Here is a 19,949-nt window from a genome sequence, read left to right as displayed (position 1 = left end):
TAGCATAACGACTCAGAAGGACTGCCCGCCTATTGGACAGCGGAGGTTCAGCAGTCTCAGCATAAAGGCTTTCCACACGGCTGGCGTAAAAAGCTCCAGACACTAAACGTAATCCACGATGGTGGATAGAGTCGAGACGCCGAAGAATAGACGGCCGAGCAGAGGAGTAGACTATGCTTCCATAATCCAATTTCGAGCGCACTAAGGCGCGATAGAGGCGGAGAAGGACCACTCGGTCCGCTCCCCAGGAGGTACCATTCAGGACATGGAGGGTGTTAAGGGAACACAGACAGCGAGCTGAAAGATAGGAAACGTGGGAGGACCAGCACAGTTTTCTGTCAAACATAAGACCCAAGAATTTAGCGACGTCGGGAAACGGAAGGTTGGCAGGACCTAGATGTAAGGAGGGCGGAAGAAACTCCTTACGTCGCCAAAAATTAACACAAACGGTCTTACTGGGTGAGAAACGGAAGCCGGTTTCGATGCTCCACGAGTGGAGGCGACCGAGACATCCTTGAAGACGTCTTTCAAGCAGGCTGGTCCGTTGAGAGCTGTAGTAGATTGCAAAATCGTCCACAAAGAGGGAGCCCGAGACATCAGGAAGGAGACAATCCATAATTGGATTAATGGCGATGGCAAACAGTACAACACTCAGCACGGAGCCCTGGGGTACCCCGTTTTCTTGGGAGAAAGTACGCGAGAGAGTAGTGTTCACCCGCACCCTAAATGTGCGCTCAGCCATAAATTCGCGAAGAAAAAGGGGCAGCCGGCCTCGAAAGCCCCAAGAGAACAGTGTGCGGAGGATGCCTGTCCTCCAACAGGTATCGTATGCTCTCTCCAGATCAAAAAATATTGCTACCGTTTGGCGTTTCCGGAGAAAATTGTTCATGATATAAGTGGAGAGAGCAACAAGATGGTCAACGGCAGAACGATGCTTTCGGAATCTGCATTGGGCTGGTGTTAAGAGACTGCGGGATTCCAGCCACCAAGCTAAACGGTAATTCACCATACGCTCCAAAACCTTACAGACACTACTCGTGAGAGAAATGGGGCTATAGCTAGAGGGGAGATGTTTGTCCTTTCCAGGTTTCGGAACGGGAACGACAATAGCTTCCCGCCATCGCCTGGGAAAGGTTCTGTCGGTCCAAATTCGATTATAAAGGCGAAGGAGGTAACGCAGGCTATGGGTTGATAAATGCAGCAACATTTAGACATGGATACCATCCGGTCCTGGGGCGGAGGAGCGAGAAGAAGAGAGGGAATTTTGGAGTTCCCGCATGGAGAAAACAGTATTGTAGCTTTCGTGATTTTGAGAGGAGAAAGCAAGACGTCGCACTTCCGCTGCACGTTTCTTCGGGAGAACCGCTGGCGGGTAATTTGAAGAGCTCGAAATCTCAGCAAAGTGCTGACCCAATGAGTTAGAAATTGCGGCGGGGTCCACTAAGGTATCATGCGCGACAGTGAGCCCAGAGACCGGGGAGAAACTAGGCGCGCCTGAGAACCGTCGAAGCCGACTCCAAACTTCCGAGGAGGGAGTGAAGGTGTTAAATGAGCTAATAAAGAATTTCCAGCTTGCCTTCTTGCTATCGCGGATGACGCGACGGCATCGCGCACGGAGCTGCTTATATCGGATACAGTTGGCCAAAGTTGGATGGTGACGGAAAATGCGAAGAGCACGTCGCCGCTCACGTATTGCGTCACGGCATGCCTTGTTCCACCAAGGAACTGGGGGGCGCCGGGACAATTTGGAGGTGCGTGGTATTGAACGTTCCGCAGCTGTGAGAATAACGTCGGTAACATGTGTGACCTCATCATCGACGCTGGGAAAGCGACGGTCATCGAATGTCGCTAGAGACGAAAAAAGTGTCCAATCGGCTTGGGCAAACTTCCAGCGTCGCGAGCGCATATATGGCAGTTGTGGCTGCAGTCTAAGAACACATGGAAAGTGGTCACTCGAGTGTGTATCATCAAGGGCGAACCATTCGAAGCGCCGAGCTAGCGGAACAGTACCGACCGCAAGGTCCAAATGAGATAAATTTGTCGTGGAGGCAGACAAAAATGTGGGGACCCCAGTGTTGAGGCAGACTAGATCCGCTCGGTGGAAGACGTCTAGCAATAGTGAGCCACGTGGACAAGGATGTGGAGATCCCCAAAGCGGGTGGTGGGCATTGAAGTCCCCAACCAGCAAATAGGGGGGGTGGAAGCTGATCAAGAAGATGAAGGAGATCAGCTCGTGCCATTGGTGTGGACGATGGAATGTATACAGTACAAAGAGAGAACGTGTATCCAGAAAGGGAAAGACGGACGGCGACAGCTTGGAAGGAACTGTTTAAGGGGATTTGGTGATAATGGAGAGTATCGTGGAGAAGAATCATGAGTCCTCCATGGGCTGGAGTGCCTTCAACAGAGGGGAGATAATATCGGACAGACTGAAAATGAGGGAGAACAAAGCGGTCATGGGGACACAGCTTTGTTTCCTGAAGACAAAAGATGACCGGCGAGTAGGATCGTAAGAGGATCGACAATTCATCCCGATTGGCTCGAATGCCGCGGATATTCCAGTGGATAATGGACATAGGGTGAACAGAAAATGGAGGAACGTGACCAAGGGTGCTGTCAACTCAACGACTGCTCAGAGCTTGCGACCAACAGCATGGAATGGCATTCAGTCGAAGGCAGAAGATCCTGATCCATAGGTTGGTCAGGAGCAGCTCCTGCCACCAACGATCGGCCAGTTGACTGGCCACCAGCAGTGCGCCTCGGCGACACAGAAGACGGCCGAGGGCGATTTCCGCCAGGTGGTGCTGTAGATGGGACACGCCTTGGCGGAGAAGGAGAGGAACTGTGTTTCTTCGTAGCCTTCTTGGAAGTATGATGTTTAGATGAAGGAGGAACCGATGGTTGTGAAGTTGCGGTACGTAAAAACTCTTCACGAGAATGCTCTTTTTTCGAAGACTTGGCGTCTGACTTTTGGGCTCGAGATTTAGCAGAACCCGACGAAGGGTGAGCCATAGAGTGGGCAGGCGAAAGTGGTGAGGTTGAACGGGCGATCTTTGCGCTGGCCGATCTGACGACCGTGGTACTAAAGGTGAGGTCGCAAGTCTGCGTGGCCGCCTCCTTTGTTGGCCGAGGAGAAGCAAGGACAGTGCTGTATTTTCCTTTCTGAGGCACAGTGGGCTGTTGACTGGCGAGTAACTTTCGAGCAGCAAAGGTCGACACCTTTTCCTTCACTCTTATTTCCTGGATGAGTTTTTCTTCCTTAAAAACGGGGCAATCTCGAGAGGAAGCAGCGTGGTCACCCATACAGTTGATGCAGCGAGGGGATGGAGGTGGACAAGCACCCTCATGGGCATCCTTGCCACACGTAACACATTTGGCCGGATTGGAACAGGACTGGCTGGTGTGATTGAACCGCTGACATCGATAGCAACGCGTAGGGTTTGGGACATAAGGGCGAACGGAAATTATCTCATAGCCTGCTTTGATTTTTGATGGGAGTTGAACTTTGTCAAATGTCAAGAAGACAGTGCGGGTTGGAATGATGTTCGAGTCAACCCTTTTCATAACCCGATGAACAGCCGTGACGCCCTGGTCAGACAGGTAGTGCTGAATTTCTTCGTCAGACAATCCATCGAGGGAGCGTGTATAAACGACTCCACGCGAGGAATTTAAGGTACGGTGCGGTTCCACCCGGACAGGGAAGGTGTGGAGCAGAGAAGTACGCAGCAATTTTTGAGCCTGGAGGGCACTGTGTGTTTCTAACAACAGGGTGCCATTCCGTAATCTGGAACAAGACTTTACAGGACCCGCAATTGCGTCGACACCTTTCTGAATAATGAAAGGGTTGACCGTGGAAAAGTCGTGACCTTCGTCAGACCGAGAAACAACAAGGAACTGTGGCAACGATGGAAGAACCGTCTGTGGCTGAGACTCAGTGAACTTACGTTTGTGAGCAGACATAGTGGAAGGTGAGGAAACCATTGCGGAAGAATCCCCCATGATTACCGGCGTCTCCGATGGCGCGCTCCTCCCTTGTGGGGGCCCTCACCGAGGGCACACCCGCCTTAGGTGATTGTTCACACCTCAGGTCACACCTCCCGACAAACGGACGGAGGGACCAATCGGCACTTTCGGAAGGTATCAGCTCGGGTAATCACCCCTCCCTGGGCCTGGCCGTTACCAGGGGGTACGTACGTGTCCTACCTGTCTACCCGGGGCGGGGAATTACGCGTTACCCCGTCACCGGCTACGCATGGAAGTGCGTGGGTCGGCCTTCAGACACGCACAGGGAGGAAGAAAGAGACAGGGAAAGGAAAGAAGAGAGGTCTCAAACGCCGCAGCGGAGAAAAGGGTAAAGAGAAGAGGTAAAGAGAAGAGGTAAGGAAAAGAGAAGGAAAGATGAAGACATACAAGCAAGGAAGGCGAAGAATGCGGTACATTTACAAGCGTCCGTCTCCGGACGTAGGCACAAACCATACTCCCAGAGGGGGAGAAAGGGAAGGAAAGAGCCAGAGGTGAGGGGGGAGGCGAAGATGGGGGATGGGGAAGGATACGGAAAGGGAAGGTATGCAGCCCGGAAAGGAAGGAAGGCCACATTAGCTCGGGGTCCTGTGCTCACTACACACGTATCCACAAAAGAGTTGTGAATCCCCTGGGGGGGCCCCCTTCTTCTTCTTCTTCTTCTTCTTCGTATCTATTGGTTCCTTCATGTGAAGGATTCGTTTTCTAAGTTTCAAGACCTATTTGTCCGTTAGCTCCAACTTACAGTCCATATTTTAACAGTTAGCAGTCTAATAAAAATAACTTGTTAGTTAGCATCTGTCATGCTCACTACAGTGCTGCCATGATGGGTGTTGGTTTCCTTCAACAAAGGCTCAAACAAGCAATGATCTGTCTGCCAATGCAAATAGGATGTGTGGCAGCTTGTAATAATTACATCAAATTACAGATGTACACTGGGACGCTAACTTAATTTGTGTCAAATTGACAGTGGTGGACAGTTCAAAAGTTACATAGATAATTATGACTGGAAAAACTCAGTTTCATGGCATGATGTGTCAAATCACAAGTAATTTTAATTATATTTTAGGGATTTCTCTTCCATTTGATTTGGTCAAGAGACAAATTCTGAGAGTGAATGGGTTTGAGAGCAAAGTCACACACCCAAGAAAGACATGTATCCAACTTGATCCATTATGGCAAACTTCAGCAATATCTGATTATTGAAAAAGGTTGAAGCACCTCCACTGACATGTTCTGCATAGTATCCAGTTGCTGTCTGCCATGGACTTGAATTATAGGAGTATTTCTGTGTGATGATCCTTTTTATAATTTTAAAACTCTTAAGTATGAATCATTGTCTTGAGCAATGAATATGACAATTGCAGTCTCCTCCATCTGTGATCTTTCATTTGTTAAATAAATACAAACATTAAAAAAAGATAAAGAAGGTCCGTTCCAGCGCTTGACGAGGTATTTTGTGTCCACGAAATGATTAAAGCTTATGTCCACCACATCCACCAATAAACAGTTGAGAGTAGATTGGCAGTCACCTCCACAATACTGCACCAGTCCTTATGTTGGTTTATGCATATCACATCAGTAAAGAGAGTGGATTCATAAGCCTGGAAACCAACAAAGTAAAATTTCTTTTTACATGTACTACCAATCACACTTACAAGAAAAGAACCCAACCCAAATGGCTAATACTGAACTGTTTTAAAATAATGGCATGTGTGTGTTCTATCACTCATCAAGAACATTTATCCGTAAAACTGCGCTTGTGTGGAAGCGATGTCTGAAGTTAATGAACCTGAAGACTGCAGAGGTATGAATTGTCACAACCAGCAGATTCACAAGTCACAATTAGTCCATTACTTGGCAAAAATCTTAACAGTTCGCAAATGAGATTTACATTCTGCAGCAGAGAGAATGCTGATATGGAACTTCCTGGTAGATTCAAACTGTGTACAGTACTTGTCCATTAAAGGGAAATGTTCCATTCATGTCTCTGTCCAGCACACAGTGTTAATCTGCCAGGAAGTTTCATCTAAACAGTTGCTTAATATGATACATGTTAACACATGCAGTATTTACAGCTGTATTTTTCCAAATAGAAGTAGTTGTGTACATTTTTACCCTATTCATCACTGAAGTGCAAATATCAAATATGAACAGAGTGAAAGCAGTTGATTAAATGGCAGTCACGTAATGTGATCTGCAGTTTGTCATTTTGCCACCCTACAAAATTAAAAAACTTACACTGGGTTTGTACAATCTAAAATAACATAATTGTCTATTAGATGGTATTGTTCCTTCAATGGGTTGCACTTTTGCAGTATACAGGTTTGTTAACCTTCAATAATCAATTGTAGGCCTCAACAAACTCAAGAGTTCAGTGGGTAGTGGCTTGGATGAATGATACACATACCTCCATACATTAAAATAATTTTTAATTGTTTTTAGATGTTCCAGTTGGAGTGTTTCACTGGTTCGCATCTTTAACTCATTTAGATTACAGTTTGTTCATTCATTCAGAAAAGGAACTCTGTATTGTTTCCAATTACAAGAGAGGAAACATCCCTCCCTCCCGTCATGGTTGATAGGGAAGTATTACCCTCGCCGTTTTTCCAGAATAGTAAATGATGTGCGGCCCAACTTTGGCTGAATTTACTCCACCCATTTCACACGTACACCTCAAATCTCAAACCTTTCCAACTCCCCCACACTCACTTGCTGGAGTCAACTGTAATCACAACTGTTACCATCCAGCTAGCAATCCTCAGTTCTATGAATAAGGCTCTAATATTCATCATTTTCCAATCACTATAACTTATTTTAACCCCCCCCCCCCCCCCACACGCACACACACACACACACACACACACACACACACACACACACACACACACACACACACCACTCTCTCCATCAAAACGCTAAGGGTTAAGTATTATCAGAACTGTCACCAATTCACCCAACAATATCAAAACCATACACCCATCAACAATAATTTCCACCACTTATGATAACTTCAAAATAACAGCTTCTTCTCACTAACAGCTTCTTCTCACTAACAGCTTCTTCTCACTAACAGCTTCTTCTCACTAACAGCTTCTTCTCACTAACAGCTTCTTCTCACTAACAGCTTCTTCTCACTAACAGCTTCTTCTCACTAACAGCTTCTTCTCACTAACAGCTTCTTCTCACTAACAGCTTCTTCTCACTAACAGCTTCTTCTCACTAACAGCTTCTTCTCACTAACAGCTTCTTCTCACTAACAGCTTCTTCTCACTAACAGCTTCTTCTCACTAACAGCTTCTTCTCACTAACAGCTTCTTCTCACTAACAGCTTCTTCTCACTAACAGCTTCTTCTCACTAACAGCTTCTTCTCACTAACAGCTTCTTCTCACTAACAGCTTCTTCTCACTAACAGCTTCTTCTCACTAACAGCTTCTTCTCACTGTCACCCCCACTTCTTGTGGTGCTAGACATGAATTATCATCCCTCCTCAAGCATATTTTCGAGACAGCAAATCAAATTCGTACTAAGCTTAGTTGGAACCACTCAAGAATTCCAGTTTTAAGTGTACTTTTCATCACTTTTTCCACAGCCACTTAAACAAAAAGGGGTGTAAAGGCATCTTACCCAGGTATTATATTTTTATTCCTTAGAATGCTACAAGTGTACAAAGTTAGGTTAAAATTTCTCCACGCACTCCACAGTTTCGCTAGTATTCCTCCCCTATCCACACCTCCATCTCTGTAACGGTTACAGTGTCTACTCCCACAGTAATTTTTTCAAGGAAGAGCCATATTTGGACTAAGTTTGATGTACATTACTCCTGACATTCAAGAGCTATCCTAGAAAACACACACACACACACACACACACACACACACACACACACATTTTATATACTGTCACATCCTCTGCATCATCCACTAAGGTGTAGTGGCTATAGCACTGACTGGCAAGGTGCAGGTCACTAATTTGAGCCCCATTTTCTGCAATTATCGGGTATTTAACACTTGTGATTTCTGGAAGATTCTTGGACTTATTTATGTAATATTGTAATCCACTAGAACATTCTACATGCGTTTACATTTGAGCACTGTCTGCTCACATGGGCAGTCGAGCTCTGTATGTACTTTTGTGCATGTTCAATAAACATTCTTTAAGTGGGAAGAGTTAGTTCTTGTTGATGATCCTACTCTCGCAACTGGTACTTGATTTTGGATTCTTTGAGACAACATTTAAATATAAATATTTTTTAAAACAATGTGCAGCATGAAGAATTTACTTTTCTTGTAAACTACTGCAATTTATATGGTTACATTTCTTTGGGAAATTTGTTTAAGCACCAAATTATATGAGTAACTGCAAAATACAGGTGGCAACAAAGCTGGCTACATAATTACAGATAATAATATGTCAGAAAGCACAATTTTGCCTGGATCCCAAAGTTTTGAGTGAGGGAGTGCTTTACATGGATGGGAGCAAACAGTTAAATATTATTGTGCTTTTTTTGGTTTCATATGGAAAAAACAGCAAAGACAGCCACTGATGTGAAGTAAAGTCTGTAATCAGAAAGAAAGCAAATGCAAAGTAATACAAACAAATTACCTCAATTTGCCTTAAAATAAGAGTAACAAAAATTTCTAGCAGTGTTCATAAGACTTTTGAAGTATATCAAAAAAGATCTCTTCAATGTCTGACTGTAGATAGTGTCATACATGGCACAGGTTTCAGCCTACCCAGCCCGGGGTCATGTAACTTGGATCTTGCAGTATGCACATCAGCCCAGTTGGCTCACTGGACTGTGTAACCTAGCATAACCCACTCACCCAGTCCAGCCTGGCTGACACACCTCAGCAACCCAGCACTTGCCAAGTTGCACACTGCGGTCACTCCTCAGGCCAGTCTGTCGCATCTGGTGGGCTAAATTCTGCAACCACTTGCCAGGCCATTACTTTGTCCTCCCTTTACCAATACTTTCATCGTCAATATGAGGGCAGGCTTGCAGCTGTTTCACTTAATGTTTGAGCTTGTATGCTACACTGTAGTGCCAAATTATATATTCTATAGCTACTTGCAGTACCCACTCATTTTTTTCAGGTCAGTGGACTTTTACAAGACAATAACAATTTCAAAATACCTTTACTCTGAAAAGATTTTTTCAAATTACACTCCTTAGATTTCAAACAATGCAAATGAAGCATACATCAAGCTAATTAGTAACACTGCACTTAACAAATCATGTTTTTTTTTCCCCCCCCCGCATGTTTTATGAAGTTGTATACAGACATACGCCATGCCACAACATGGGCCACTGACTGGAGCAGTAAGTACCGTAAGCAGCGTGCACAGCACAGTGAGCTGGTGATTCAATGTGCCAAGCTGCTAGACCACCATCTGTGGAGCAGTGGGCTGCACTCAACTCACCAGCCCGAGTGTGCTAGCCCACAGTCCATACTGTCCAGTGCAGGAGACATGGGCTGTGAAGGCTGAAACCTGCAGCATGTATGAGTGATTGCAAAACCCTACCATAAACACTAGGTTTGTGCCATATTTACTAACATATACTTCTTTATGAATTCTGAGGAAGGATAACAGAAGTAATCACCTGCCAGATCGTTGTAGTTGGACAGATGACTCAGATCAGGTAGGCCACACTGAGCCCGCTACTGGTAGGCATATATGAACTATGTGATCAAAAGTATCTCGAATCCCCAAAAACACACATTTTTCATATTAGGTGCATTGTGCTGCCACCTACTGCCGGGTACTTCATATCAGTGACCTCAGTAGTCATTAGACATCGTGAGAGAAAGGGGCGCTCCACGGAACTCACAGACTTCGAACGTGGTCAGGTGATTGGGTGTCACCTGTGTCATACGTCTGTACGTGAGATTTCCACACTCAGGAACATCCCTATGCCCACTGTTTCTGATGTGACAGTGAAGTGGAAACGTGAAGAGATACAAACAGCACAAAAGCGTACAGGCCAGCCTTGTCTGTTGACTGACAGAGACTGCAGACAGTTGAAGAGGGTCGTAATGTGTAATAGGCAAATATCTATCCAGACCACCATACACGAATTCCAAACTGCATCAGGATACACTGAAAATACTGTGACAGTTAGGTGGGGGGTGAGAAACTTTGATTTCATGGTCGAGCAGCTGCTCACAAGCCACACATCATGCCAGTAAATGCCAAACGACACCTCACTTGGTGTAAGGAGTGTAAACATTGGGCGACTGAACAGTGGAAAAACATTTTGTGGAGTGACAAATCACGGCACACAATGTGGCGATCTGATGGCAGGGTGTGGGTATGGCGAGTGCCCGGTGAACAACATTTGCCAGCGTGTGTGGTGCCAAAATTAAATTCGGAGGTGTTGGTGTTATGGTGTGGTAGTGTTTTTCATGGAGGGGGCTTGCACCCCTTGTTGTTTTGAGTGGCACTGTAACAGCACAGGCCTACATTGATGTTTTAAGCAGCTTCTTGCTTCCCACTGTTGAAGAGCAATTCAGGGATGACGACTGCATCTTTCAACACGATCGAGCACCTGTTCATAATGCACGGGCCATGGCGGAGTGGTTAAACGACAATAACATCACTGTAAATGGACTGACCCGCAAAGAGTCCTGACCTGAATCCTATAGAACACCTCTGGGATATTTCGGAATGCTGACTTCATGCCAGGCCTCACCGATCGACATCAATATCTCACCTCAGTGCAGCATTCCTCGAAGAATGGGCTGCCATTCCCCAAGAAACCTTTCAGCATCTGATTGAACATATACCTGCAAGAGTGGAAGCTGTCATGGCTAAGGATGGGCCAACAACATACTGAATTCCCGCATTACCGATGGAGAGCACCATGAATTTGTAAGTCATTTTCAGCCAAGTGCCCAGATACTTTTGCTCACATAGTGTAGCTTGGTGTGAAGACCTGTTAGTGGCCAGCAGCATCCACAATGCTGCCCAACTCTGGCTGCACACAGCAAATGCATCACAGGAATCATTTCAAAAATTCCTTGCGAAATTTTGCACTCAGAGTTTGCAAAGCAGTAACAAATTCCTTGTGGTAAATGTTATCTTACTTCTTTAAGTCTTCCTGTGCAGCTTTTGTAAAAGCCATTGTGATAAAAGACCACCACAACATGCTAAATTTTTTTATTACTCTGACCTATTTCACCATTAAAGTCATCATCTGGAAGCCATTAAAGTGTTGTGGTGGTTGTGGTGGTGGTGGTGGTGGTCTCTGATTAAAATTAATGTTATCTTTGTTGTATGTAGGGGTGATCAATGTGGTTTTAGCCTTGGACTTATAAGGAAAAATCTTTTTGTGTCAAAGTAAAGTCAACATTTCTCGATCAATTTCCACTCAGGTTATGGATGAAGTGGATAAATCAGGTATCATCCCTCATGATACTAAAACAGAGGGAGACCAATCATGGTCACATACATTGCTAAAATTTACACATGTTGTCCTCTATGTTCTTTTCTCTCCTCCATCTGTCTGTTTTCACAACACACGTTACAAACACATTTTCTGCTTACACAATCATTATTGATGATAGTTTTCTTATGTCGCATTTCTCTGCTATCAATTTTACTATCAGTCATTAACCTCATGTCAGAATTTATAGGTAACCTGAACCAGCCATAAAAATGTTATCTACTCACTGACTGGGTTGGATTGGATTGAGGGGATTAAAGACACCAAACTACAATGTCATCAGTCCCTCCATCCTATATGCATCAAGCCGGGAATAGTTCTGAGAGAGGAGGGACACAGAAGACAAATCCTGATGAACCTGACTGCAACTGAGAATCACTAAACACCAAGAGAGAGAAGCAAGTAAAAGCGAGAGAGGGGTGAAACACAGTAAGGCGAGAGAGTTTCTCCACCCAGAAAGCAGCTGAGTCGACTAGGAGTTCATACAGGCGGTGAATTTCTGCCCAAATCTGCAGCAAAGGAGGGGTATGTCGTCCAATGGTAGAAAACAAACTGTTCCCAGCATTCTTGTTTTTGCCATTTTATGAGATAGTGGACCCGGGCACAGAGCTGTTTAAAGGCAGTGAGTTTCTCCATCGACGGATGCTGCTTATGATGTTGCAGAGCTTGTCAGCGACCTCTAATGGCCATGGCGATTTCTGAAGTTCACCAAGATACAATCTACTGAAGTGAAATGGGGATCGCGAGGAATAAGGAATTGCTGAGTCTGCTGCCAAGAGAATAGCTGGGGTTGTGCCCTAGACAGCCGCATTGATACCTCCCCATGATGGAGTGCTAAGGATGACAGCACAGACAAAGGCCTCCCAGTTAGCATTGTTGAGAGCCCACCTGGGTGGATGTCCTGACAAGTGATGTTGAAGGAGGGGCAAGACAATCAGAAAATGATCGCTGCACACAGGTCATCATGGACTGAGACCAAGGCTGCAAATGGAAAGATCAATGGGCGAATAAGATCCATACATCACATTAAAGTGTTTGGGGCACCGGTATTCACAAGACAAAGACTGAGCTCTGTGAGCAAAGATTCAACAGCTCTACCATGGCCAGTGGCCACAGTTCCATCCCAGAAAGGGTTGTGGGCATTGAAGTCACCTAAAATGAGGAAAGGTGTGGAGAGCTGAGAAATGAGTCCAGACAATGTGGTCTGAGATACTTCACTATTGGGAGGGAGATACACATTACGGATGGCAAAATGCAGAGACATCCACACACAAACAGTCATAGCCTCCGAAGTCATATTGAGTGGCATATGCTCACTGTAGACAGAGTCTGGAAAGTAAGTGCAAATTCCACCCAACGCTCTGTCAGTCGGACCTACTCTCTAAATAGCCCTGATAGCCAACAGATGGTAGGGGTTCACAATGCTGGGAACCAAGTTTCCTGGATGGCAATGTGGAAAGTGAGGGAAATGCATAAGAGACAACATAGCTCAGCCAGGTGGTGGAAAATATCAGAACAGTTCCACTGGAGGATCATGCTATCAGTGTTCTGTACAGAGGGGGGGGGGGGGGGGGCAGTAGGAAGCTGTAGGAACCAAGTAAGCAGGTGGTCATGCCCTAGGTTCACCTGCTGCCACCAGAGGGAACGATACAGCAACAACACACTTTCATTCTCAATCAGGTCATGCAGGGTCCAGTGGCCAGGTGACTGTCAGAACCTCCTTTGTCTCCCCTTTATCTCTCTTCTCCTTGGAAGATTTTGATACCCATGAGGACTTTACTTGCCCTAGCTTCAGGGATGGAGAAGAAATGCGAAGCTCTATGACAAGCAAATTGTGGTTCCCTCAGCCACTGGCTGGTATCTCGTTGCAGATCAGCAGAATTCTAAAAAAGGAGTGTTTTGAGTGACCCTTTCCTGGTGAGGGATGCTAGTGGAGGGTGTTGCTTCTCCAGCTGGGACTGGGGATCAGGGATCAACGCCCCCAGTGGGTGGGGAGTCGATGCTCCCAAAGTCAATTGGGGGGGGGGGGGGGGCAGGAAGGGGGGGAATACTGGAATAATAGGAGGAGTGCCCCCAATGACCAGGGGAGCAGGCATAGATGAGCAATCCTGATGGCCCGACGAAGAAGGCACAAAGGGTGTGGGTACTGTCGCTAGAGAAAATGACGATGTCGGATCCTTAGCATACGCCATAGTCATTCACGCAGGATGCAAAGATCATATTTCTTCTTGGCTGGGTGGTACATCAGTCAGTCAGTCAGTCAGTCAAGAGTCTTGTATTCTTGGAGTTTCTTCCCCCATTGGGAGACTGTGCTGCCTGGCCACTGGGGGAATGATGTCCTCTGCAGATGACACAGATGGGGGAAGTGCACAAGAATGTTTGTGTGCAGCTGGCATCCACAACTATTTTACAACACAAAGATATGTGCCCAAATCACACACATCTGAAGAACCGCATGGGAGATAGTATATACGGTTTCATGTCACATCGATACACCATCACCTTGACCTTTTTAGGCAACGAGGTGCCTTCAAAGCCCAAAATGAAGGCCCCTGTAACGCCCCTATTGTTCTTTGATCCCTAATGGACACAATGGACAAAATATCCTCCCCGTCACTCCAAACTGGGACAACTCGGCACTGGTCTGTAAAAGAAGGTCACTGTGGAAGATGATACCCTGTATCATAGTGAAACTGCTATGGGGGGGGGGGGGGGGGGGGGGGGGGGTTTACAGCTATAGGAATTTCATTTGGCTTGTCACAAGTGAGCTGCTCTCATCAGATATGAACCACTCTTCATTTTGAGATTACTGCTACTTCCCTAAACCTGTCCTCAAGGTGTTCAACAAGGAATAATGGCTTTGTGGCCAAAAAGGAATGAAGTATTGTGGGGAGTATTTCTCCTCTTGTACCTTAGCCCTATGTCCTGGCCACGGGAGGAACATTTTAGGGTCACATCACTCTGCATCGTACGAATCTTTCCTTTCAGAAAAGACTGCTGGAGCCATGCAGTCACCAGCAGAAGGACACTTAATACAGTTCATATGTGAGTCATCTGCCATGGTGCCACTCACTCCAAACGAGTGGTCTCCCCACAGTTGCCTCCAGCCTTAGCAATGGTTACATGACCAGTTTTCATTGCCCCGCGACAACGATCACATTCTCCTTGGAATATGTGGGTAGTTACAAGCTCAGGCACCAATAGTGTGATCCCTGCATGATCAGAGGGCTACCACAGTGCAGGTACTTGACTACACCAGATGGTAAGGGTGCTAAGACAGAAATGTACACATGTGGAATATACGTCACACTGCGTTGCCTTGCCTGCATGAACCATACTTCCATAAAATTTGGAAGAGGAGGAACAGTAGGTCAAACCAAACAATGGGGACCATGTAGTTTAGGATGAAAAGATGTCTAAAGTGCTGGAAGAAGAACAAGAAAAAATAACAAGACAAACATCAAAAAATCATAAACCAAGACATCCAACCAAAAAGCAGGGAGAAAAAAATAGCCGAAGAATGGGCTTGCAGCACAGAAAGTGAAGTAGCACTTCAAGGGCTCAGGTTCCGTGCTGGCCAACAGAGTTGTGAGCTCCCTAGGGGAGTAGGCGGGTTGTCATCTCCTCATGGTTTTCTTTTCATATACATTGACATGCTAATAACTAACTCATCAGAGTGTTTTACTGTTGAAGTTTTTTAAATAAAACAAATGCTATTAACATTCTACATCTTTATTCTTTATAGCTACATATTTGCAGTCTTCTGCCACTAGAGGGCTTTGAATTGGAGCATGCAATGTGATGTTTAACATAAATGATGGTGCATGAGAAACAGCATGCTGTAATTGAGTTTAGAATTTGAAGTTTTCATCCACACATGGAGCACCCTCTCCTTCAGCATGACAATGCCAAATCACAGACAAGTGCTGTGACATCCACTGAGATAGTGAACCAGATGATGATCCTTTGAGACAAACCTTAAAGTCTCATTCAAGAAAGATATTAAATTCAGAAGAAAGTATTTTGCATACTTAAGGAAATTTCTTACAGTGTGTAATTAATGTCTCACATATGGCTGGCAGGGACACTTTGAATAATACTTAGGTCAGATTCTACAACAGGATGAAGAACAAGACAATCAGCAGAAATAAATTGCAATTTTAAAAAAGCAAAGACAATACCCAATTATATATGTGCATGAAGCTAATGGCAAGCAAATTTTCCAAATGATTTTCATCATCAAATTATTCTGTATATTTGGACTTTTGTATGGAATTCCTCCTTTGGCAGTTATTCTGGACTCAACAGATAATTTAAACAAATGGAAATGGCTGAAACTCCATCTGAATAATTGCTTGAAGTGACAGCAATCTGATTCCAATGATTTACTTTTCTTTAGCAGAGCTTTTCTTTCATGTAATCAAGCCAGAATTGTAAACAATATTATTTTTTATACACTGATCATTATCTCAGACGTAAATATTAATTTCCATCTAAACACAACAAAATGATAATCAGCAATATTAAGTAGAGACTTCAGAAAGTAAGTTACACAGACAAGATTGGTATGTTTTGAGAGGAGTGTACTTACTCTGGGTTTTCTCAATACACAGTTACAGTTCTGCTGTGGTACAGGTAAGACGTGTGTGAGTGAAATGGCATGACAACTGGAAACATACTCCAAAGTTGAAGTACATGGACAGTACAATTTTTGTTGGCAGAACAGCTAAATTGTACACAAATTCACCTTGAAATTCTGGCAACATAGGAACCAAGTACAATGTCACATCCATCTGTTCTGAAATGGTGCCAACAATTTGATCAAGACTGCACAGATATGGGTGATGTTGATCAGGAAGTCCGGATCATACACTCGTCCAATTTCCATCTCTTCAGCAAGCTGAAAGAACATTTGGAGGGAAAGAGATTTTCCTATAATGAGGATGTTCATACAGCAGTTCATGAACAGCTCCATGACCAAAGACCAGATTTCTATAACCAAGAAACTTAACAACTGGTAGAACCTTCCAAGAATAGTGTTATGTACTGAATCACTTTGAACCATAGAGCTGCACTCAATAAAACCTACATGGCCTGCTATAATAATGTGTGATTTACTTTTTGAAGTCCCCTCCTATGAACACAGTTGTAGCTCAATAGCACATATTCGTCTCTCATACATTTACTGTAAAATGGATTCAAATCAATGACACAAGTTTTGCAAGGTTATAACACTAAAAACCTACATAAAATATGAGCAACTGCAAAAGACAACAAAGCTGGTAACTGTGTACTTCATTTATATGGGATCCTGGATTTTCCATTATTTGTATGGTAGATATGTCTGTTTCACTGATTGTTTTGAACAACCAGTATTACAGTTATTACGCTGAGGTGACAGAAGTCGTTGGATAGTGATAAGCACATATACGGATAGGGGTAGCACAATGTACACAAGGTATAAAGGGGCAGCACATTGGCAGAGCTGTCATCTGTACCCAGGTGATTCATGTAAAAAGGTTTCAGGCATGATTATGCCCGCCTAACTGTAAGTCACAGAACTTTGGAAGCATAGGACATTCCCTTTTGGAAATCATTAGGGAATTCCATATACTGACACCCACAGTATCAAGAGTGTGCTAAAAATACCAAATTTCAAGCATTATCTCTCACCACAGACAACATAGTGGTCAATGGCCTGCACTTAATGACCGAGAGCAGCTGTGTTTACGTAGAGTTTTCAGTGTTAACAGCCAAAGAACAACGTGTGAAATAACTGCTGAAATCAATGTGGGACATACAATGAATGTATTTGTTAGGACAGTGCAGCGAAATCTGATATATTTGGGCTACAGCAGCAAAGTACCAACTCAAGTTCGTTTGCCAACAGCATGACATCTCATGCAGCACCTCTCCTCGACTCGTTGCCGTATCAGTTGGACTCTAGACAACGGGAAAACCATGGCCTTGCCGGGTAAGTCCCTATTTCAGTTGTTAAGATCTGATGGTAAGTGTGGCACAGAGCTCGTGAAGCTATGGACCCAAGTTGTCAACACACTGTGCAAGCTGTGGTGGCTCCATAATCGTGTCAGCTGTGTTTGCAGGAATGAACTGGATCCTCTGGGGCAACTGAACTGATGACTGACTGGAACTGGTTATGTTCAACTACTAGGAGACCACTCGCAGCCATTCATGGACTTCATGTTTCCAAACAATGATGTCAGCAGGTCACAATTCTTCACGACTGGTTTGAAGAACACTCTAGCAATTCGAGCAAATGATATGGGCACCCAGGTTGTCCAACATGAATCCCATCGAACATTTATAGGACATAATCTAGAAGTCAGTTCAAGCACAAAATCCTGCAACATCAACACCTTCGCAGTTATAGACAGCTATAGAGGCAGCACAGCTCAGTATTTCTGTAGGGGACTTCCAACACCAAGTTGAGTCCACGTCACGTTAAGGTGCTGCACTAAGCTGGGTAGGAGGAGGCTTGACATGGCATTAGGAGATTCCCTCTGACTTTTGTCATTTCAGTATATTTTAGCCCAAACAATGAGACCAGTACTACTTTTAACAGTTTACAAACCTGCCACCAACACTGAACAAGAGAAGACTGCAGGAATGACTGTGCAATTAGAATACTGCTATCCAGTTAACACACTGGTGGAGAAGTGCAGATGTTTAAACAAATTGGAAACTGCTTGAAAAATAACGACGGTATCAAATGTTTACACCTTTTTCCCCCTAGCTAATTCCATACAAGTCAGCTACTTACTGCAAACTTATGTCTACTGAGCATGATTTAACGCAACTCACATTGATATATTCAATTTCTTTCTCATCAATTGGCCTCCTCCGGTACTTTGCAGGCAGCTGATAATCTTCAATAACAGGTCTTGCTTGTACCTTTCCTTTAGATGCAGCGGGGGTTGGCCCTTGGGCTGGTGAAAGCATTGTGCTGGTCTCTGTGACAGAAATACAATATGAAAATATGATCCCAAAATACCTCTTGTACTTACCATAATTTTTTATGGCTTAGGCCCTTCACTAATTAATACCTGTTTTATATAGGAATCTTCAAAATCACCGCAATTTAACTGTCAAATGAAGACAATAAAAAACCTAAAATGCTGTGATGCATTCTGGTTACCTCCGCTAACAGAGTAATTTACAGGCAATAACTGATTGAAAAAACACGTTTACCACCCAGACTTTAATGTGGTAAAACTGTAACACAAACCCTTGAACAATATACTACATGGGATAAAAACTCTGAGCATCCATATTACAGCATAGCAGCACCAACAATAATTTAATAAGTGAGGTACAGAGTCTAAATTCTGACACCTCCACTAGAGTTATGCCCACAAAAAATAAAAATTTGCAGTTCAAATCTTGTAGCAAAACATGATGGTGAGGCTTTGCCAGAGATGATATCATGCCTGCCTGCATTTGCTCTGAAGGTATGTACTCCACACTGACTTTGGGTGACTACCTTTGAAGTCGCAGCCTCTTGACATGCCGAGCTCAGGGCCATGTATTCTGCCTTAGTTGAGGAGAGGGCCACTGCTGGTTGTTTCTTACTATGAAAGGATATAAATGCTTCTTGCGATCTAGACAGACATCTAGTTGTCAACTTTCTGCCTTCCAATCTCTGGGCCAATCTGAATCACAGTAATCTATTATTTGACAATCCTCAGCATTAGAAAACAATAGCTTCATACTCTTGGTACCTTTTTGATCCTTTGGACTGCCTGCCAGTGGATTAAGTCTTCGTAAGTGGATCTACTTCTGGAACTTTCACCTAGATCTCTTCACATACAATAGTTAGTAAGAAGTCCATGACAACACACGTATCCGGTTAATATTAATAGCATTTTTAGCACCCATAGCAAATAAATACCTTGATCAGCTATGCATTACAACCGGAGGGAAAGTTTCATCAAAGTCCAGGCCTTGCTTCTGAACACAACTATTTATTACTAGTTATTCTTAATAACATACAATGCGAAGTTTCGTATCTTTCTTTAATTTTAAAAACCTATTTTGCATTTACAGGCTTTTTGTCTAAATGTAAAGCAGCAGACTCCTGTGTGTGGTTCTCTCTGAGCTTCAGTAACTCTTCTTTAATTACTTTCAGCCAGTTTTCAGCACTGTCTGGCATCACTGCTCCTTCCAGTGACTCTTTAGGCCAGCGGTCATCAAACTACAGCCCATGGCCAACATGTGGCCCGAATTAAGAATTCATGTGGCCTACTGTTCTCAGCTGAGTTTTATACTAATATGCATCTAGCAACTAACAGACAAACACAGAAAAGTCAGCTACCATTAAGAGCTTCTTAACAGTATAGTTCTGCTGCTCAGTAACAAACAAAAACAGTTCCAGATGCAGTACTACTTCAAAATGTGGTCAATTTCAATTGACTTTAATTGAATTTAATTAATGAATCTGACCATCAGCTAAATGAAGTAGGC

The 19,949-nt window shown here is 44.1% G+C and overlaps 1 protein-coding gene across 2 annotated transcripts in view; it reads right to left on the bottom strand.

Moving 5' to 3' along the window:
• LOC124615898 (28S ribosomal protein S36, mitochondrial) overlaps positions 1 to 19,949 on the bottom strand; it is a 45,773-nt gene that overhangs the window by 3,036 nt on the left and 22,788 nt on the right. For both annotated transcript variants that reach the window (XM_047144072.1, XM_047144073.1), the window contains exon 3: positions 18,291 to 18,439. In XM_047144072.1, the coding sequence (XP_047000028.1) occupies positions 18,291 to 18,439 (149 nt within the window). The remainder of the gene's footprint in view (positions 1 to 18,290; positions 18,440 to 19,949) is intronic.

This window comes from Schistocerca americana, chromosome 5 (assembly GCF_021461395.2).
Source record: "Schistocerca americana isolate TAMUIC-IGC-003095 chromosome 5, iqSchAmer2.1, whole genome shotgun sequence".
Taxonomy (NCBI): domain Eukaryota; kingdom Metazoa; phylum Arthropoda; class Insecta; order Orthoptera; family Acrididae; genus Schistocerca; species Schistocerca americana.
Note: the sequence above shows the minus strand (reverse complement) of the source record. Positions and strands in the feature narration are given on the sequence as shown.